This window comes from Anthonomus grandis, chromosome 13 (genome assembly GCF_022605725.1).
Source record: "Anthonomus grandis grandis chromosome 13, icAntGran1.3, whole genome shotgun sequence".
NCBI classification, from domain to species: domain Eukaryota; kingdom Metazoa; phylum Arthropoda; class Insecta; order Coleoptera; family Curculionidae; genus Anthonomus; species Anthonomus grandis.
The window spans coordinates 7395304-7418198 of NC_065558.1; the positions used below are offsets into that span (position 1 = coordinate 7395304).

Consider the following 22895-nt stretch of genomic DNA (forward strand, 5'->3'; position numbering starts at 1 on the left):
CCAGGCAGTTAATTTAAGACAAGGTGATATTGATATATAATATATATTTGAATATGAATTTAAGAGAAAAATAATATTTGCTCTAAGGATATTTTTCTTGGTAATATCTGTAGTTTGTAGGATATTTTCAGCATCGACGGCTAGCGTTTCTCTAATGTTTAAATCAACTTTATGCGAAAAATTAAATTTTAAGACTTAGAATATTTTCTTCATGGGCTGAAAATTAAACGTCAGATAAATTCAAAAATCTTTTGTGAAAATCAAAATATGAATTATCACCCAAGTTCTGTCTAAATTCAGGTAAATTACGTTGTTTTAATTGTATCCACTTGGACGATTAAAGATTGGAAATTTTCTTACCTAATCTGCGAAAAGTTTCAGATCCAAATGACTTAACTTCGTCCCTAAATTTTAAATCTAAAATACAAAATTCTAAAAAAGACGTCACAAAAGTTGTGTATTAAAAACTTCTGCTGGAACCAATCAGCTTCATTTAAATTTGACAACGAAATTACAAAACACAGAACATCCTTAGAGATGTAAGACAGTTCTCCAAAGTCAACAATTAGGCGTCAACGTAACTGACATTAAGATCATTAATAAACGGTATACAGATAGCACAGTCCTAATAAGAGATAGTTGGAATAATCGATAAGTGAGAAATAAGTGCCCAATACAAGAAATTGTCAACTGCCTGGAAAAACTTGAATAGTACAGTTAACTGAAAAATGGTGAAAAATTTAATTTGCCTGGAAAAGTAGGGAAGACACTGCATCTAAAGTCTACAAGAAGAATCTAGAATTACATAAACTTGGCTGAAAACTTGAAAACTGAACTTGACTGGAAAAAGTGAGAAAATTGACTCCCTAATACAAAGGGAGCAAGTTTCCAAGAAATTTTTAAATTACATGATAAAATACTAATTCCAGGCAGTGGAACATAATTTGTTTAATATTTCCAGGTAGTTGGAATAAAACACAAGTGGTTCAAGAAAAAATTGAACATTTAAGTGGACTGAACAACTTGACTAACTGCCAGGCCAATGGTTTCAATTTACCTGAAAAACTGCGAAAAATGTAAAATATAAACAAAAATTAAAGTAAATGAAAAGTTTTAAATTACATGATGAAATAGAAATTCTAAGCAGTTGCACATAATTTGTTTCATTTGTCCAAGCAGTTGGATTAAGACGCAAGAAGAAACAAGTGATCAACTGCCTGAAAAATAGTTTCAATTTGCCGGGAATTGTGACAAATATATTTAATCAAAGGTCTAAAAAAAAATCAAGAATTACATCAAATTGCTTGGAAACCTGAGGTAAATTACATCATAAATTACCTGGCTCTTTAGATAATTAGATCACTAAAACGCAAATATGATCAATTGCCAAGACGAAACAAATAAATATGTTAAATTGGGTGGAAAAAATTAGGAAATTGACTTCTTTCTACTTCTAAAGACCAATTTTCAGGTAGCCAAGTTCCAGACACTTAACCTTTTTTACTCATTCTATATATTCACTATCACTTATAGTAATTTATGATAATTTAGTTTCTGGAACTCATCTAATTTCTAAAATTTTAGGGTTATTCTAACTATCTCTTATTAAGACTGTGCCATCTGCACACCGTTTATTTAGGATCTTAATTTCAGTTACGTTGACGCCTAATTGTTGACTTTCGAGAACTGTCTTACATCTCTAAGGATTTTCTGTGTTTTGTAACTTCGTTGTCAAATTTAAATGAAGCTGATTGGTTCCAGCAGAAATTTTTAATACACAACTTTTCTGACGTCTTTTTTAGAATTTTGTATTTTAGATTTAAAATTTAGGGACGAAGTTAAGTCATTTGCATCTGAAACTTTTCGCAGATTAGGTAAGAAAATTTCCACTCTTTAATCGTCCAAGTGGATACAATTAAAACAACGTAATTTACCTGAATTTAGACAGAACTTGGGTGATAATTCATATTTTGATTTTCACAAAAGATTTTTGAATTTATCTGACGTTTTATTTTCAGCCCATGAAGAAAATATTCTAAGTCATAACTTAAAATTTCATTTTTCGTATAAAGTTGATTTAAAAATTAGAGAAACGCTAGCCATCGATGCTGAAAATATCCGACAAACTACTGATATTACCAACAAAAGTATCCTTAGAGCAAATATTATTTCTCTCCTAATTTCATTCTCCTTAAATTCATATTCAAATATACATTTTATATCACACTCAGGATTTAAAAAAACCACGAATAAGGGCTCTGTTTAATAAATTTCTTTATTTTTAGAGTCATTTCGATCTAATACAGAACCGCTAAGTTTCTATCCAATATACGATTGTAGCTATTACATAAACTTTCCCTAACCGTAATACCGATCACAAATGATTGTTTATAAAAAAAAAATCATTGGAATATTTTGGTAAGAAGCGTCCTTATTCTAAATTAACCTATGAAATTAATACCCTCCTCTTCCACGGAATCCACCGCCATATCCGCCTCCTCTGTAACCTCCGAAGCCTCCGCGATAACCTCCCCTGTACCCTCCTCGATCTCCATATCCGCCACCTAAGATTTTAAAAAATTTAAAATTCTAATATTATAATATTCAGATAAGTTGTTACAGCCGACTGGTTGTCTCGTATAATATAACAAACACTTTAGATGAATTAAAACAAATATCAGTTAATAAATGCATAAATGCAATTACCTGATAACAAAGTAAAATAAAGGGTTGATCACCCTGGAGTGATACAATTATTAAAACTGCCGAAAAGTTTTTAGGTATTTTGAGTAACCGAACGAATTTGATAAATATATGAATTAAGAAAAAAAATTGCTTTAAAAATGTAAAATTTTTAAACAATGTAAATGCAATTATAACCACGGAAACCTGTTCAGCGATAGTATTTGGTGCAACGACTTTGTTTAAAATTCCGTATGTTATATTATTAAAAAAGAGCAAAAGTAAGTTAATAATAGAAGATATATTAAGGGATAATAAATAAATTAAATACGGATGATCTTTTTTGAATACCGGGGATATCTAAGAATTACATTTTAGCCATTTGGTTTTATTGTTTTAATAATAATGATGTACTTAAATTATCCGTGTCTTGCTTTTATTGTTTTTTTTTTTTAATGTTGATCATTACTGAAGTTATTCTTTTTTTTTAAATTTATTGTTTATCCAAGATTTTTACATCTGGAAAATTGAATCAGTGTACTTTTGTATGTTCTGCAAGAGCCGTTTTATTTTTTGAAGCTAAAAGACTGACACTTCTTTTATGTGTTGTAATTCTTGTTTTTATGTATCTCCCGGTTTGTCCAATATAAACTCATTCACAGTGTCTGAACAGGAAATCCTAAAAACTACCCCACTCACTAATTCTTTAGGAGTAGGTATTTTTTGCGAAGCCCACAATCGTTTTCGGTATTTTCACATTTAAAAGCTACAGTAAAATTGTCATTATTAAATGTATTAGCCACTTTTTCTGACATAAGGGATCTTGAAAAACTTTTTTAAGTGTTATTAGTAGCTTTTACCGTTTGGCAATTGGTATTTTAAAATGTCGTTGATTAATTTGCATACTCGTTTTTAGAAAGTAATGTATTTATGTCATTGTGAAAATCTGGGCGTGGCAGTTCTAAAGCTCTATGTTCTATGAAAGGTTTTTAATACTGTTAATTTTTTTTGTTTAAAAGGATGCATAGACTGGAAGTTAAGAAAACGTTAGGAAAAGGTGGGTTTGTGATACCAGTTCGTTTTAATTGTGTTGTTTTTGGTTTTTATAAGTAATACGTAAAAATTACATCTTCTTTTTCTCTGTTTTAGTGGTAAAGTTAATTTAAAGTGAAAAGAGTTGAAAGTTTAATAAACAGGACACAAGTAATGATATCGGCATAAACTGGGGAGAGGCAGTTACTCATTTCCAACACAAAAATCTATTCATGGAAATTACCTCCAAAATTAAAATAAGGTGAAATTTAATAATTGAACAAATTGATTTATTGTCAGATTGCAATTGAAGACCACAGGGAAAAAACGTGCAAAGTCACTATTAATTGAATTTGAGAGAATAACATTTTAAATTTGAAAACGCTATAAATTTTGAATAATTTTTTTTTAAATTTTGATTTTGGAAACAATTATTATACCGTATACTAGCTTTTTAAATTATGTAATGAAATTAAAAAATATCAATTAGTTTTTTAAATTTTATTACAAAACCAACCAAAGTACAAAAAAACAGGAAAGAAACGTGCAAAGTCACTTTGTTTTAAATGTTACCGTATTTACTATATTGGTGTTTAGCGCTTATTTTTTGTTGTTTTAACGGGCTTTTCTCTTCTGTTCATTTTAGGGATTTTCTTTGCAGGTAGTACAGGAAGATTGTCGTAAAAGGAAAACGTGCTCTCGTCACAAAATTTTTTCAGTTGCTGTAGATCTTTGTATTCTTCTCTTGAAATAGGAATTTTACCTAAAAAAATATTTTATTAACAAAAACACTATTATTTAAAGGAATTACAAAACAAACTTACCATTATAAGCTCGTGGTGGATAGTGAAACTCCTTTTCAGATAAAAGTGGGCCTCGTATGAGTTTGGAGACTGGTTTAGTTACGATGGAAGTAGTCCAAGATCCATTATAGGTTTCACGATGAAGAATCATTCTTGGATGATTCACAGTAACTTCCAACTCTCTTATTGGTCGACTCAAAAACGGACACTTCTTTACATATAAAGGAGACAAAAATGCACTCCAGTCTCTTATAAGGCTGTCGTTAACTTCTTCTATTTTATAAGGTGTTGGTTTAACTCTAGCTTCCTTGAAAACCCGAATCCAGTCTGAATGTAGTTCGGTCTTGGATTTGCAGTTAATTATACCCATATTTTTGTCACACTCCATAAATGAGTGGCCCCTAATCGGAAATACAACTTTGATAGTTTGAAACCTCTTTTTTTGGTGGACCAGGTAGTGCAAATAGCGAAACACTGTAAAGTTCTTATTTTGTCCTCCACAAGAGTCGCAAAAAATTATTAAAATCTTAACGCTACTAGGAAGATGATGAGTAACATAATCTTCTAAAAAAGAACATACCTCATTAGAACCCTTCTTAGCTACTTCTTCTGAATAGGTATAAAATACTGAATCAGCATCCGAAAGTCTATGGATGTTAAAAGAATAAAAAGATAATTGACGCTTATAATAGACGTTATTAGTCGTTATGTTCGGGACTGGTAAGTTTTTTTGGTAGTCCATGGCCACCGCCTCTATCTCTATTGATTTCCTACTTTGAAGTCGAGCTTGTCTCTTCCTAGCATAAAAGGCTTCTGTTTTTTTCTTATGAAGTTCTTTCTCTAATGTAAGCTTTCTTATTTTGCGATTTAGGAACTCTTTTATTTCCAAAGTGATGTTTTGGGTAAGCCTTAAATTTAGCGACTTTAATCTAGCATTGAATTCATCGCACTGGAACAGGTGTCAGAGCGGGGATATCCAAAACTGATATTAAAATCAGTCGAAAAAATAGTTCTGTAAGTTTCGTAAGACACAGATTTATCTGGATGTTTTAATTTATATATTGAGTGCATTTTGCGAATGTTCAAATCTTCAGGTAAGTAAATTTTCTTTGACTTTTTATTGCTATAATGACTAGACCTACCCTTAAACGAACGAATATGAGAAATAACACAGTTTTTTATATCTTCTTTAAGTGCACAATGTTTATAGGATTGTTTCCCCCTGTTGTCCTTAGAAGCAACTCCTTTGACTAGAAGTGAAGTGTGAATAGTCTGAACTCTTCTTCGTGTAATTCCATGAAGTGAACAAAATGCTTTAAGGCATACTGGAATGTCGACTGTTCCTTCATTACGTAGCACTCTTACCTTATAAAAGTAACTAGCCTGCCGAAAGTGACTTTCTTCTTCTGGGCGACGATTTCTTCGTTGGAAAACAGGACTTAGAAGAATAAGGCCACACAGATAGGCACTTTGTTCGTCCCAAGAACCTAACTCATTAAAATGTTTAATAATTTTAGCCCGTTCGTTAGGTAAAACTTTTTCAAAGCACTGAAATCGCTTACAATGACAGTCTGGCCCTACTTCATGACTCTGTAAGCGTATTTTTTTTGAAACATCAGACATACGACCAGTTATTTTACGTTTTTCAGATAGTCCACATATTTTTTTATCTAATTCGTCACCACTAGTGTCACTCGCCATGTTCACTCAGTTAAAATAATCGGCAGACTGACCTACGAGCTTAAAAAAACAATATAATTTTCTCAACCCAACACGTTTTTTCCTGACTGTTTTTTATCTAGCATCGCGATGACATTGCACGTTCTTTCCCTGCATAGTTATTTAAAACTGCAAATAACCAGTGACACAGTGCGTTTCTTGCCGGTATTAATTGCTTATATGAAAATATTCTTTGAAAGGAAACACATAAACGTATTATCTTAATTTTTATAAAATACTGACTTTGCACGTTTTTTCCCTGTACTCTTCAATTTTGACCAACGCCTTTTTTTTAAATATTATATTTTTATTTATTTTGAATATTAATAGTCGGATCTTTAGGAAGGGGGAATATAAGTGTTATTGTCTGCTTAAAGCAAATTAGCTTTTGTTGTTAAAGCAACTGTTGTATTTAAAAGATTTTAAGGATATTTTCCAAATTATTATTTTTTCAATGTACATAAACAATTTCTAAATTAACTAATCTACATTGAAAATTTTTGAATAAATGATTGATTTTGATAAATGTTTAGGCATTACCTCGGGTTTTTTACATTAAAGCAGAAACAGTTTTTACGGATTTTGTATTTTGCAAGTTGACTGTTGGTTCTTGCATAGGTTTTAAAGGTAGTTACATAGTAAACATATTTTAAAGGATGCAACCGTATAATGTACCATTTTTATGTTGGAAAATAGACTTTTTTCAGTGTTGTTAAAGTAGAATATTTCCTTTTCTTTTGTCTTAAATATATATTACAAAGAATTAATTCTGTTTTACCTCTGGGTGCTCCGCCCCGGGCACCCCTAAACATTTTCGGGGGCGGTCCGTTATACGATCCCAAGCTGTGGCCCCTGGGCGGTCTTTTGCCCATGCCCATGTTCATGCCGCCCCCTGCTCCACCCCTCGATTCCCTCTGAATCCCGAAACTGCCCGCGTGTAACTTGCACAGTTCCCTTATAACGTTTACCACCTGAAAGGAGTTTTTTTTAAAAAATTAAATTGGACTATAGTAGTATTAGTAGTAACAACTTACCTTCCTGTCGATTTCGGATAGGTCCATGATCTGTTCGGGATCCTGAGACGCCCGAATGACCAAACTCTCTAAAGCAGGTCGTAAAGCGACGATTTCCGAAGCGGTTTGCGGGTCCATCTTCAAATTGATCCAGTTATCCAGACGCACGACCCCGTCCACCTGATCGACTTTCCTCGATCCGAACAGCAACAAGTGTATCGGGGTGACCATCGACATCTGTTTGCAGGACACCGCCCTCGTACGGATCTTCTCCCCGAACACGAAGAACGGATACGGAAAGTTTTGCTCGTAATTACTGCAGTTCACCGACGTTTTGTGTATTAGGGCCGCTTTACTCTCGGTGGTCAGCACTTTCCTTTTCTCCTTGTGCCAGCAAACGTTCGGATAGAGGCCGTAACACATGAACGCCATGATCACGTCCAATTTCGGATCCGGTCCGACCGTTTCCATCGCCAACGGGGCCATCGTCTCCTCCGGGAAACCGCAATTGTTTAAGATCTGCTGCAGCTGGAATTTCGCCTCCCACGTCACCCGCATCGTCGGCATACTGATGCCCTTGTAGTCGCAAAATCGGATTTCCGATTCTTCGCCTCCCTGCCGCGCTTGATCCCACAGCTGAAATAACGTTTTGAATTATACGTTTGATCGTTAAAACGGACACTCAAGTTTTCGGAGGTTATTACACAAATCGATGGCCTAATTCTAATAGTTCGTATCTGAAAAAACGTAGTTTTATAAAAAAATGGAAAAAACTACCTAATTCTTATATTCTGAAGTATATTTCATGTTTTATTCAATTTTTTAAATTTTATATAACTTATCTAATGTAAAGTAATTAATATTTAAGCTTTTGTTAATATTTACCGCAGATGCGGTTAAATTCTTAAAAAATGCAGATACGGGCTTTTAATTTTAAAAAATCTAGAACGATCTAAATAAAATAACTTGATTAACGAAAGACTTTGGCCGGCGTTGAAGTGTATGGTTACTAAAACTAAATTTATGGTTTTTCCTTACAAATTCACAATACTTTGGTTCAGAGAGTGGGTGAGTATAAGTTCCTGGGACTAATGATCGACCAAAACTTAAAGTGGAATGTTCACATTAACCAACTATCAAAAAGTCTATCATCAACTATTTACGCAATAAGAACAGAAGCTATGGAGATTTAATAACCTAGGCATCTCAAAAGAAGTATATCATGTTCTGTTTGAATCTCGCCTAAGGTATGGCATCCTGTTCCTTGGTTACAGTACTGCTACTAAGTTACATTCTCTGTTTTGTCTGCAGCTGTGAGCCTCTGTTTCAACACTACAAAATACTAACTCATATGATCTTATTTTGTTTGAAACATTGTCATTCTAATACCTTCCAACAAAGGGCTAATATACATAAGTACCAAACACGTTCTAGACAAAACATTCAGGTACCTCAGTCTCAGAGCACTTTAAGTAGAAATACTATTTTTCACTATGGAAATATAGGATATTGTCATTAAAAAAGTTTTATTGAGATCTGCTAATTATTCTTTCACAGAATTTCTTGACCTACAGTAGTGGCAGAAAGTAGAGCAACTTCTCTATTTTAAACACATCTATTTTATTTAGTAAGAAAATACAATCATATTGGAAATATAATACCATTAAGATCTAAGCATTATAAATCTATCAACAACTTAACTTAATATTCTTTGTTTATATTTTTTATGTACAAAAATTAATTCTGGGGCGGAAAAAAGTAGAGCAACTTTTTAAGAATTGATGTTTTTCTTTTAGTAAAAACTGAAATACAATTACAATTTTAGTATTTTGTAAAATATCCATCATTTTTGATAACTTCCTCACAACGGTGGCGCATAGATTGCAGTAACCTAGAAATTATTACTGGGTCCATATTAATCCAAGCTTCGTGTAATGCATTGAACAACTCGTCCTTATTTTTGTAAGTTTTCCCCCTTATTTTCCTATCCAAAATTTCCCATAGGTTCTCGATGGGGTTTAAATATGGTGATTGACTTGGCCAGTCCATTACTTGAATATATTGCTGTCTAAACCAAGCCTTTACATATTTAGAAGAATGCTTTGGATGACGGGATCGTCTGTTTTTTGCAGATAATAAGGGCTTTTTTGCTGGACGTCTTGCAAATAATTTGGCCTCGCATAATCTACTTCTTATTGTCCTTGAAGATACCTGAACGCTTAATTCTTCTGATAAACGCTGCTTTATTTTACTTGAACCCAAAAATGGATCACTCTGAGATATTTTCAAAATTTGTTTATCTTGATATTTATCGGTTTTTCTTGGTCTTCCTGCTTTTTTTCTAGGTAAAACATGTCCATGCTTCACATAACGTGAAATTATTCGCGATACTATAGATTTATTCAAACTAAACCTTCTTGCAATATTGATTCATTTTTCACCATTTTTGTGACAGTCTATAATTCATGTTTTTAAATCAACGGATAAGGTCAATTCTTATCTGATTTAAGACTACCTACTTGACCAAAAGTATTGTGGATAAATATCGTTGTTATTCCTTTGTTAGTTGTCAAGAAATTTAATTTTTTTAAAAGTTGCTCTACTTTCTGCCACTACTGTATCTATACCTATGTTGCAGAACCTTAATGACTTTGCGTGCCTATATGTCTAGGTTAATTTTATTTTATTTACCTACTGTACCTCGAAGTACTGTTTGTTATATGTTTATTGTAAATTCAAGAATTCTTTGTAAATTGTACAGCAAATTTGCTTTTCAATAAACAATCGAAGTACTGTTATATGTTTATTGTAAATCAGGAATTCTTTGTAAATTGTACAGCAAATTTGCTTTTCAATAAACAATTTTTGACTTGAAGAATGTGAATGAATTTTTTATTTTTTTAAACCATATTTAAAATCAATTAATGAGTGAATTGGTTACATCTATGTCTATGTCGATACTAATTCGAATTTTATTTACCTCGAAAGCAGTCAACATGGCAACGTGGTCGGAGTGTCGGTCGCCGGCCAGAGCCCTCTGATGGCCGGCCAATCGTCTCTGGCCCATGTCCAGCGTAAATATTTCCGGGAATGTCGAAGAATTCGCCGCCATGGTGGCCAATGGACCACCGCACATGAATATACAGCCTAAAACCTAAAAAAGGAATCGAACTAATAAAAGAACTTACCAAAAGACTCATTTTTAAAAGACCGAATTCAACGACACTCATTTAATAATAAACTCGATGCCTCAAAATGTTGTAAGAGATACACCACACAAGGATATTTTATTTAGTATTTATACACCTGTATAAAGGGACGGTGGATCCACCGTGTAAAATATTTTCAGACTCATCTCTATGCCCAACTTTATTTATCTTTTAAACCAGAAAATAATCAAGCCGCAAATTTCGAAATTAACACAGATTTAGAGGTTATATCAAGGATTTCTAAGCAATATTTACTAAAACAAAATCCATTAGTCGGTAGCTTTCTTAGTCGGTTGCTTGTGCAACGAAAAAAAGAGGTCATATATTTTGGATAGTACGGATGTAAATATTGACAATAACAAAATAATTTTTCACCTCGAAATTTGAGATTTATTATAGATACAAAAAATAAATTTGCGGATCGCCTAAATTACAAAATGCTTAAGATAAGGTTATGTTATAGGTAGAAAAGTTCATAAAGAACCAGCTGCTCAATATGCGCACAAACCCATTTTTCAACACAAAATTGATAGAAAATCCGGTGGCAGAGAGAAAAGACGACCGCAATATATTTTCTCTCGCTTCTTATTAAAAAAACCGCAAGAACAAAGCAGCCTCCGTACTTCGTTTCTTTGTACCTGCCGGGGATTTAAAGCCTATGACGTAGCCTGGAGGCCTACTCAGTGTCGTCTTGTACGGGAAGTGAGTTAATCGTGTTATAAGGCATTTAAAATCTGTTTGTTTTTTTAAAGTATAATAGTGAAATATACTATAGTTTTTTTAGTTAGACTATCCGATTTTTATTGTAAAAGGTAAGTAAAATTGGTTTAAATTATTCAATTGTCTAATAATTTTAAAAAATAAATGAAAATTAATTACTGTTAAAAATTATATTATTTAAAATATACTTTGATTTTAAGTGACAAAATAATAGGTATTTAACTTGTAGGTATATATGTACAGCCTAGAGTGTGCATGTGTATATTAATTTTTTTACTTTGTAATTTTTTTTAGATGTTACATAAGAAAGTAGGCAAACAAGGACAAATAATTCACAGCCAAGGGAGAGAGATTATTTCTAACTGGCAGTATTGTAACGGTGCTTTTTAGATGTTATTGTTTTGAACCTAAGTGTATTATTTGTTATCTTATGATAAGATTTACTCGCTTAATTTTAACTGTACCGTTCTATATGTACTTTTGTTTTGTTCTGACAAATCTCGATTTTAACAATGTAAGTACGCTTAAAAATTTGTTTTTATTCAACATTTTACCAATTTTTGATAAGCATAGTATCTATGTAAATTGTATCTTTTACTTTTAGTCCTCGACCTGATGATGCGATGATATTGTAAACCGGTCGTCATAATAAAAGGAATTTCTGGTGAAATAAGACCTTTATTTTCTACTGTGTTTGATGGCAAATACCTATAAGAGTTTTAATAACCCTATTTCATCAGGAACCAAAGAAATCATGTTAGTTAGTTCTTCGTTCGAAATATTCATTGTTAATGGGGGCTCGTTTATAACAACATTTTGCCAGTCAATTAAGTCGACATAATCTTGACAATCAAAATTCAATTTATTCACGCGAAATATTCTAAGATCCTCGGTTTTTGCGGGTGATCTGCATTTTAAAATCCTTCTTAAAGCTAACTCGAATATGTTTTCTATCATCTCCTAACATGGCTAATAAAATATTTTCTGGGTGCGCAAAAAATCCATTTCTCTCAATTACGGGATCAATACCTTTTTTTATTTCTTCAGGGAGGTAACGAGATTTATTTATAATGCTAAACAAGTGCCTAGCACCATCCTTACAAGACCAATGGCATTTAATTTGAAACCAGCATACGGCATACACTTTTACTATAAACTCTGTTAACATTTTAAGGTTTTGAGAGGGCTCATTGGTAGCAACGTATAACCTTAGGACTCTATTGGCTGTGGTAAGCCATCTAGAGTGTGACATTTTCCCTGGCGCTTTTAGAGCCCAATCGTCTTTTAAAACTCCAGTAGAGATTCCTTGACACATCTCATATAAATACTTTGCATCGGTACTTACGGTTTCTAGATCAACTAATGGTAAAATTGTTTCAATTTTCTCAAACTGTACGACTGGTAAATTTTCACACGATTCAAGGGTCTTACCAATGGCTCCCTCTGATAATTAAAGATAGATGGGATTCTATCTTTAATTATCGAAATTTTGAGGAGGTTTCGGCAGCCGAAGATATTGTTTTTAGACGTTTAGTTTTTTTTTGGTTCACTTGAGAGTACAATAGGCACCTTTTAAATATACAGGATGGTTAAATTTTAAGAAATAAAAAATTCGCTAAATTAATAAAAAACATAATAATTTCCGAAATTTTAAGGCACTTTCGGTTGCCGAAGAAGTTGTTTTCTGACGTTAAATTTTTTTTTGGCTTACTAACGACTACAATAGGCACCTATTAAGCATACATTAATTAAAATTCCAGAAATCGAAAATTCGCTCCACCCTAATGCACAGACATTACCTCTCTAGAGATGTTAAAAAAAAACTTTATGTTATACATTGATTTTGTGCCACTTCAACTTGGCAACATAGTTTATGGGCTGATCCTGGATTGAACATTTTATGCCTGTTAGTTATTATACGTTTATGTCTAGGGTTCTTTACTTTATTTTATGTGTATTTAGTTATAGTTTTTTTGTAATAGTTAAATCATTTAAGTGTTATTGTATTACTATATCTTTATAATTATATTGAAATATTAGTATTTATAAATCAAAGGTCATAAGTTACTTTATTTGAACATGTATTGCTTTTACCATTTCTTTAGGCTTTACAGCTTCGGTAGTACAAGCGAAGCTGAAAGTTGCGTTTTATCCCAACCCACTTCTAGTTAAATTTTTGTATTGTATTATAATGATTAGGGCATTTAATTGTATTTATAAACTATTTCTTATTATTAGTAAAAGAAACGTGAATAAAGGACTCACCATCATTTTTCCCAACCGGGGTTCGATCGGTAATTTCGCGATAATTCTACCCAGCGGTGTGAGTTCGTCATTTTGGTCCAGGCATTTCATTTCTTTGAGTAAAACCTCCGCCTCGATCACGGCGTCCAGCGGCGGCGGTTCGATGGCCTTGGACAAGAAGTGACCGATGCCGCCCAACCGGAGCAATTTAATGGACAGAGCCAATTCGTGCAGGGGCGTGCGGAACATTTCGGGGGTCATATGTTCCTCCAGTTTCTCGTAACGCGCTCTCGAACACAAATGGAAGCAAATACCTTCAAGACAACAACAATAAATGTAGATATTAATTTTAGTATGACCGCATCCGGACGCCCCTTATCGGCGAATATATGCGTTTTCGAGAAAAATGTTTCGGGGTTTCGGAGTTTGATAGATAAAGGGTGAGCCATCTGGTTCTTCAGTACTTCGACATCCAATAACTCCGTCATTTCTTAAGACGATTTTGAGAGATGAGCATTATGCTGCTATTTGAGTCATGGGTCGATACACAGCGAAACAACACGCTAAAATTGTTTTTTTTTTTGTATAGGCCAATAGCCACATAGCCAGTTGCAATTTTTTTATCCCTTATACCTATTCATACTTATTTTATATTTTTAAATATTTTCCTGCATTTAAAATAATGATAGGACTTATGTTTTACAATTATACTTTTTTTTTGCCTTAATCTACAAGCCTAGGTGTCTTCTATAACTAAAATATAATGTGCTTAAATGTATGTTTTTTGTTATCTCCTATGCTAAACATAACGGACAGGGTCAATCTTTTCACGGCACTGCCGTCGATCAGCGCGATTTTTGAATTGCCAAAATCACAAGGTTGACCACGGACATAAAGTAGGAGGTTAGAGAATATTTTACTAAAAAATTAAAATTTGAAATATTTTTTTCAATTTAAATACTAATTAAATATTACAATAATGCATAACATTAAAGGGGTATGCAACTTTACATTCTCTTCTCAGTTTTAATAGTAATGCTTGAATTTCTTGAATATATTTTTTACACTCTAGAAATATGTGATCACCTGTAGTGTTGCAGACGATACATTTCTCAGATTGGAAAACTTGATTTTTTGAGATGGGCTTGGAAACTAGCATTTATTCAAATTTGATTCTGATAAAAAATAATTTATTTTATTAAATTATTATATCATTTTATTTTAATTACTTTTTTATTAAAAAATTCCTGGACTCATTAAGATTTTCACGCCAGTATTGCGAAGGTATCTTTGTATTCCATTTAATAGCTATAGTTTTTCTAATGTTATAGCAATATCACTAGCACAAGGAAAGTCTCCTCGACTTACTCCATTTTTGGCTACCATATCTACATATAAATATTAAATATTAAATTCTGTATTACATCTAATCAATTTCTTTATTTGCTATATTATAGGATATACTTTAAATGAACATGTGCGTCCATAGTTAGTAAATAAAGGGTATTTAACTATTGTGCTTAAAGGGGTAATTAACTCTAACATTGAGTAAAACTCATGATAAGCTTTATAAAGAGGTGTAGATTCTTTAAGTCGCGAATACTTATTGGTTAAGTTATAAGTGCTTAATTATTTTTTAACCAAAACTCTAAGCTATTATATATATATTGGCCTACAAGAGCTCCCTATATCTAGGTTTTTTTTTCTAAATTCTTGCATAGGGATTACTAAAACGCTTGAAAAGTTTTCTATTTTATGACTTTGTGAATAAACTTCATTGAAAGTGTGTAATGTGCTTGGCGTTTTTGGCCAAATTTGAAACCATAAATTTATACAAATTTATGCATTGGGTACTTGTTTTCATTGCTTTTCAGGTTGGATTGTTTTTTTGGCAATTTTTACTGATATGTAGACTTATTGTATGATGACATGTTTTATCTGCTGTTGATCTTATTGACACATAGTATTTACTGTAAATGGTAAATATATTGTCAAATCCAAGGGTAGTATTGCAGTTTTCTAGAGATGGGTAATTTTGTATTATTAAAGTATTTACATGTGTATTTTTCCTTTTTTTTACTATTGGATCACAGTCAGAAGAATTCCACCACGGAGGGGATGGTCGTTTATAACAATAAGGTTTATTTGTGGCCATATATATTCTAGCAAAATCGTTTATATTATTAACTAAACGTGTGTATTTAGTAGACGTGTTAGAATTATTACGATTTATTGGTATTGTTTGATTACATTACAGTTCTAATAAAGTAGGAAAGTGATCTGGTCTATGAGAGTCATTATCAACCTTCCACTGAACTTTAGTCCCTAAGCCTTATGAAATTAGACTTGGATCAACGGCAAAGTCTAGTTCATTTAGCCCTATTGTCCTAGTAGGTGATCCAACATTTAAAGTAACCACATTACATTTATCTATTAAACGAAATATTTGGTCTCGAACAACAAACCATGTACCATCTTCTTGAAACACTCTTTGTTTTTTGTTACTTGGAATTATTTCGCCGTATGTACATTGAAAATAATCGTTCAACTGTGGGTATCGTATGAAATATGAGAGCTAGTTCCTAGTTTGTCCAATGATTTCTTATATTACAAATGTGTAGCTGCTCGTCAGCGTCCCAGGTGGTCGCTTTGTTTGTCCGGAAATGCGTAAGCTGGTCTGATGAATTTGTATTTTTAACAAGACGCCGCACCTTGCCACACCGCAATCGCTGCCATAAAGTTTTTGCAGAGCAAGTTCCCAGAACGCGACTTCTTCGATTGGTCTCTTCGTTCTCCGGATTTGACGACACAGGACTTTTTCTTAACTTAAGCTACTTGAATAGTAAGCTGAATGTTAGCAACAATATATAAATTACAATAATCCGGACAATATTTAAAAATTAAGTTAATATAAGAGCAGAAGTTGCTGCTATTACGCCTGAAATGTTGTCAAATACTATGAAAATTTTCCAAAAAAGGACCGCTTTTTGCGTGTGATATGAAGGCTCTCATTTGATTAATACTCTATTCTGACCTAATTTGCAATAAATGGCATGGGACGTTCTAAATAATAAATCTTGTTTATTTGTCCAACTCAGATGGGAGATGGCAGGAAGATATTCAAGTTTGAAATCCTGTATACAGGGTGTAAATAAATAGATGCGAAAAAATTCAGAGGCTGATTCTTGGGTCAATTTTAAGAAAAAAACTGTATATGTCCTAAAAGTCCTAACTTTTGAGATACCAGGTGGTAAAGATTGAAGAAAAATATATGTTTTTTTACAATACCTGTGAAACCCTTGTAGATATTTTAGTAATATTTGGTATGCATTTTCTATGCATCAAAAGGCATTTTCCGAGGCTCACGATTTTTTTATTTGTACTAAGGTTCGTGCAAGGTTTAAAGTAAATATTTTTGATGAAAAATATGGTACACCACTGTTTACTTAACTTTTTAACCTTTTTTGTTTTTTACTTAACCTTTCAAATAATGTATTAACCTATTAAACTGTATTAACCTGTTAAATGTATGTGGTTGTTGGTTCATTGTCAGTTCTTGCCTCCTTTAAAGTAGAAACTTTTTTGTGCAATTTTGATCCATTTTATCAAAATGGCAAATTATTTGAATGCAGAAATGACATATATGCATTTTGTTTATAGTCTTGCTAAATTCATTGCAAAAGCATCTAGAACGTATGCGGAAATGTACCTTCAACAAATGTCACCTCATCATACTCTATATATGCACGCTTTTATTAAAGACTACGAGAAACTGGAACTTTTCAACCAAGAAAGCATGATTGTGGTCGCCAACGCGATATTAGAATACCGAAATTGGAAGAAGCAGTCTGCAGCTGTCAATCATATAACAGTATGGACTATTTTAAAGGATCAGTTATTATATCCATATCACAAACAATGAGTCCAGGCTCTATTACCACGAGATTTTCCTAGGCATTTTGAATTTTCTCGTTGGATGTTAGAAGCCATTGAGCAAAACCCTCAGTTTTTAAAGCAGATTCTGTTTACCGACGAAGTTAATTTTTCCAGAGAGGCAATCATTAACTACCATAATAACCACATTTGGGCAGATGAAAATCCCCATGCCACAGTTGAAGCTCATCACCAACAACAATTTTCTTTAAATGTATGAGTTGGAATCATTGGAGACCACCTTATTGCCCGACATTTTCTACCACAGAGATTGAATGGCGAAACGTACACTCGTTCTCTCCAACACATACTTCCAGGACTTCTTGAGGCAGTACCCCTAGATGTTAGAAGAGTAATGTGGTTTATGCACGATGGGGCTCCTGTCCATTTTAGTTTATTAGCACGTTGTTGTTTAGACGAAACATATCCAAATCGTTGGATAGGCCGAGGCGGTCCTCAGTTTTGGCCACCTCGGTCACCAGATATGAATCCACTAGATTTTACCACATAAGGTCATTTAAAACACGGGTTTGTGGAGCAGAGATCATGTGTCACAAACCTGAGCTGTCTTTCTGAATATGTGTGTCAGGCGCTTAATGCTAGAGGTCAGGTAGATGTCCTTTACATGGACTTTCAGAAGGCGTTTGATCAGGTAGATCTCAAAATTTTATTAAAAAAACTGGATTATCTGGGCTGTTCCACAGGTCTGTTAAGTTTTCTTTCCTCGTATCTCAATGGGCGTAGGCAGTTTGTCGAGATCGACGGCTTTCGTTTCTTCTCAATATATAGTGAAATCTGGAGTTCCCCAGGGAGCAAATTTGGGTCCTTTGTTGTTTATATTGTTTATTAACGATCTCGCATCAATCATCTCTTGTTATAAATTGCTTTTTGCCGACGATCTGAAAATTTACACTAAAATTAACTATTTAGCCGACTGCCAACATCTTCAAGAAGTATTAAATAGTATTAATAGCTGGTGTCAGAATAACAGACTTTTTCTTAATGTATCAAAATGTTTTCTTGTTTCCTATTGTAGAAATAAAACTTCTATACAATATGATTACCATATACAGAATCTTCCTTTAACAAGATGCCATGAAATCAAGGATTTGGGTGTAACGTTTGATGAAAATTTTGACTTTAAAAGCCACATTCAGAATATTGTACTATCATCATCCAGGTCTTTGGGGTTTATTATTAGAAATTGTCGTAATTTTAACGATACCAGCGTGGTACTATTATTATATCAATCTTTTGTACGCTCAAGACTCGAGTATGCGTCACTTATATGGCATCCAATATATGAAACTGAAATCAAAAACGTTGAATATATACAACGCAGGTTTATAAAGTATTTGCACTATAGGGAAGATGGCGTTTATCCAGCCAGAGGCACTTGCCAAAATGTCATGCTTGGACGGTTCAATATGAAAACCTTACTCGATCGTCGTGTGACAACGGCTATAACTTTCTTATATAAGCTAGTAAACAACAAAATAGACTGCATTTCACTCTTAAATCAGATTCGGTACATTGTCCCAAGGATAAACTCCAGAAATTCTCGCACTTTTTATTGCAACAGAGCATTAAATAATATTTTCAAGAGAGCTCCGATTTTTTACATATGTAATTTGTTTAATACGCTTTGTAACTACAACATAGATCTATTTGTTGATACGCTATCTTCTGTGCTGAGGCTACTCAATCAATAACCTAGTATTACAACCTGTAAGTACCTGTCTAATGCTGTTTGTTATTTAGAAGTGTGGCATAAAGGTTTGTTGAGTTCTTTTTTTTTTTTTTATTTTTCTTTTCTTTTTGTTTATTCTTTAAATTAGTTTTAACTGTTTTACTTTACTACTTTGTTTTTTTTGCATTTAATTTTTATTCTGTTATTATTGTTTTGATTTGTATTTTTTTTTCTGCATTTCCTGTAAGTGGGTGACCGTTGGAAATAAAGACTTATTTATTTATTTATTTATTTATAAAACCTTTGGTGTATAGGATTCGAAATTATTAATAGGAAATCGAATTGTTAATTCATGTGCCGTAATTTAAAATTCTCCCGGAATTTTTTATCGGATTCGTCGACAAATGCGGCGACGTATGGACTCTTGCATAATGGCAGAGGCTGGTCATTTTCAAAATTTTTTATAATTATTTAATTTCCTTTTCTTTCATTTGGTTTAAAACAAACTAAATAGTATCACATCTAAACCTCAATAATAAGCACATAATACATTTAGGTAGATGGGTTTTATTTTTTAATGGAATACGCAACCTCGGACATAAGAACGTTAACAGATCAAATTTGCTCAGAAATAAATAAGAATTACCAAAACCAAAAATTAAAAAGTTGCGTACCATATCTTCCATCAAAAATATGTAGTTTAAACCTTACACAAACGTCACTGGTACAAGTATAAAAAATTGGTGACCCTCAGAAAATGCCTTTTGATGCATACCAAATTTTATTAAAATATCTACAAGAGTTTTACAGGTATTATAAAAAAAACACACATAATTTTCTTCAATCTTTACCATCCGGTATCTCAAAAGTTAGGACTTTTAGGACAAGCGTTCATATAAAGTTTTTTTCTTAAAATTTACCCAGAAAGAATCAGCCCTCTGAATTTTTTTCGCATCTATTTATTTACACCCTGTATATCTTTGAACCCTGTCAATCAATGCTTTATTATCATAAATTTAAAAATTTTGTCGACAAAGCTATTATTTAAATAAATCATACAAACAAAATATACACAAAGACAAAACAAAAAATACAAATATATAAAAATAAAAAATACAACAAAACATACAAAAAACTTAACAATTTTATAAATTGTTTAGGTCACATTTCCTTAAAATCTATAAAATATATATACATTCACTTGTATACAAAGTCGGCAAAAGGCTGTTGTTTACAAAAACGTTATTAGCAAACCACTAATTTGTTTACATAATATACGAATATTATTTATGTACATTATCATAACAACATAAACAAATTTACCAGTGTTTAGGAAGCGCGTGCTTAAAATTACATAACATTAATTATTAAAAAAAGTCGGTTACTGTGTATAAGGTTCTCTCCAGCAAGTATGATTTCAGAGCTTTCCGAAATTTGGAAAAAGTTGTTATTGATTTGATTTCAAATGGGAGATGATTGTGCATTTTTTTTGCATTGTAAAGAATGGATCGTTTAACTAGTTCTGATCGTGGGGTTGGTAGATAAAGATCGTACTCTGCGTTTCTAAGAGGATAATTGTGAGATGGCCTTTCTGACATATCTGATAAGTGCTTGCGGATTAGGCAGACGGATTCAAATATAAATAAGGAAGAAAGAGTTAGTATTTTAAATTTTTTAAAATATTCCTGGCAGTGAGTTCTGTAATTTAGTCTTAATGAATAGCGTATAGCTCTCTTTTGTAGCTTAAATATGCGTTCAAATTGAGTAACAACTGCACAAACGCACCACACGTACCCCAAAACGGAAGGGCATATCGGAGGTGCCACTCAAACAGGGCATAATAAACTGTTATAGCCGTTGCCAAACTTAGCTCCCTGGATACTGATCTCAGAGCAAAACATGCAGAACTTAATTTTTTGGATAAGTAATCGATGTGGATATCCCATTTTAAAGAGTTGTCTACTATCAGTCCCAAGAACTTTACGGAATCAACGACCTCCATTCTGTTGTTATTAATTACAAAAGGTTGCAACGCACCGCTAAATGATAATACTCTAGTTTTTGAGACGTTAAGGCACAAGAGATTTGAATCGCACCACGATTTAATGGTGACTAGGTCACGAGATATGGTTCTACGAAGACCCCACCATATTTAAGTTGCTCCAGGAAAAACTAGTATCGTCCGCAAAGATACAAATTTTACTATTTATGTCCAGATTAGCAATATCATTTATAAATAGCATATACGACGCTTAACCCTCTATATATCATAATTTCAAATACTGTGCAAAATTGAGTTTTTACTTACCAGGTCTGACACGTCCCGCTCTACCCTTCCTCTGTTCCAAATTGGTCCTCGAGGCCCAAACTGTCGCGTAACTGGTCATATTATTATGCGACGTAAACATTTTCATTTTGGCCTTGCAACTGTCCACCACGAACACCACGTCATCGATGGTAATCGACGTTTCCGCGATATTCGTTGCCAGAATAACCTTCGTCACGTTAGGCGGCACTGGCAAAAACACTTTGCGCTGATCCTCCCGGGGAATCTGCGAGTGCAACGGCAAAATGCAGTACTCCGAACCGCCGAACACCGGATGGCTCTGCAGGTGTTTCATCATGGCGAAAATCAAATTCCAACCGGGTAAAAAGACCAAAACCGCTCCAGGAATATCCTGTTTTTTCACGTAAGTCAAGATCGCCTCCATCAGTTCGAAGCTGATTTCTTTCTCGTTTAGGCGGGCCATCGCGTTCCTCGTTTGTACCGAATATTTCGGGTCGATGCAAGTGTTTAGGTTCTCTTCGGTGTCGTCCGCGACCGTGTCCTCGTCCCCTTCGTCGTCTTTTTTGCCCTTGTTCTTCTTTTTCGTATCCAGCGGGGGCACAAACCCGGTCAGCTCGATACAATCCTCTAAAAAGTACTGCTGCACGGGAAAAGCGCGTCCCTCGATCTCCAACACGGGGCAATTGTTAAAATACTTGGAAAACAACGTGGTGTCTATGGTGGCGCTCATAAGGATCACCCTCAGGTCCGGATAGGTGTGAATCATGTCCCTCAGCACCACCATGATGAAGTCACTGTTTACGTCACGCTCGTGGATTTCGTCTACGATCACGTGGCTTACACCACGCAGGCCGTTTTCTAGTTTCTTTAGTAAAACGCCGACGGTGCAGAAGAGTACCGAGCCGTAGGGTCTGGGCAGGACCGACTCGAAACGTACCGAGTACCTAAAGTAAATAAATTAAATCATCTAGATGGCGCTCGGTTGGAGAGAACGTAGGAGTGATTTTCGCTCTCCAGACAGTACCCTCCGAAAATTATTTCTGAAGTTGTTTGTCTATAAACCGATAGCGGTAAAGCAGTTTCCGCAAAAAAATGTTTTTTTCAACAAGTAATATGAGAGAAATGAAATTCATTGTTTAACCCTAGCCGCCCCAAAATAATATTTTTTTTTGGATCCCAGAACCGGGTCAAGATTGACTATTTTTTTTGTGAAATTTTTATTTAAAAAAATATGGGAATCATAATATAAATCAGATTGGCGAAAGAAAGAATTCCAATTGTCGACAAGTGCAAAAGTTTGGGCCTTGTAATGGATAAAAGCCTTCGATATAAACATCACGTCTCTTGTCATCAAGGAACATCTCGTTTTAAAATTCAAATTCAAATTCAAAAACTTTTTATTTATCCCAAAATAAATTACACTTCATTTTTAAATATAACAATAATCTCGGTTGATGATAAATAAAGGACTACCCTGCGATTAATAAACCGATTCACAAGTCTGGAACTTATTTTCAGAAATGTGTAGAGCGCCCCAAAAACTAAAACCTATAAAAAACTAAA

The 22895-nt window shown here is 33.5% G+C and overlaps 1 protein-coding gene across 2 annotated transcripts in view; it reads right to left on the bottom strand.

The window, feature by feature from the left end:
* Nucleotides 1-2257: 2257 nt before the first annotated feature.
* Nucleotides 2258-22895, bottom strand: part of LOC126743653 (dosage compensation regulator) — a 37839-nt gene continuing 17201 nt past the window's right edge. For both annotated transcript variants that reach the window (XM_050450847.1, XM_050450848.1), the window contains 6 exons: nt 21354-22276; nt 13444-13736; nt 10230-10403; nt 7271-7885; nt 7015-7207; nt 2258-2564 (listed from right to left, as the gene is read on the bottom strand). In XM_050450847.1, the coding sequence (XP_050306804.1) occupies nt 2455-2564; nt 7015-7207; nt 7271-7885; nt 10230-10403; nt 13444-13736; nt 21354-22276 (2308 nt within the window). In that variant the 3' untranslated portion in view covers nt 2258-2454. The remainder of the gene's footprint in view (nt 2565-7014; nt 7208-7270; nt 7886-10229; nt 10404-13443; nt 13737-21353; nt 22277-22895) is intronic.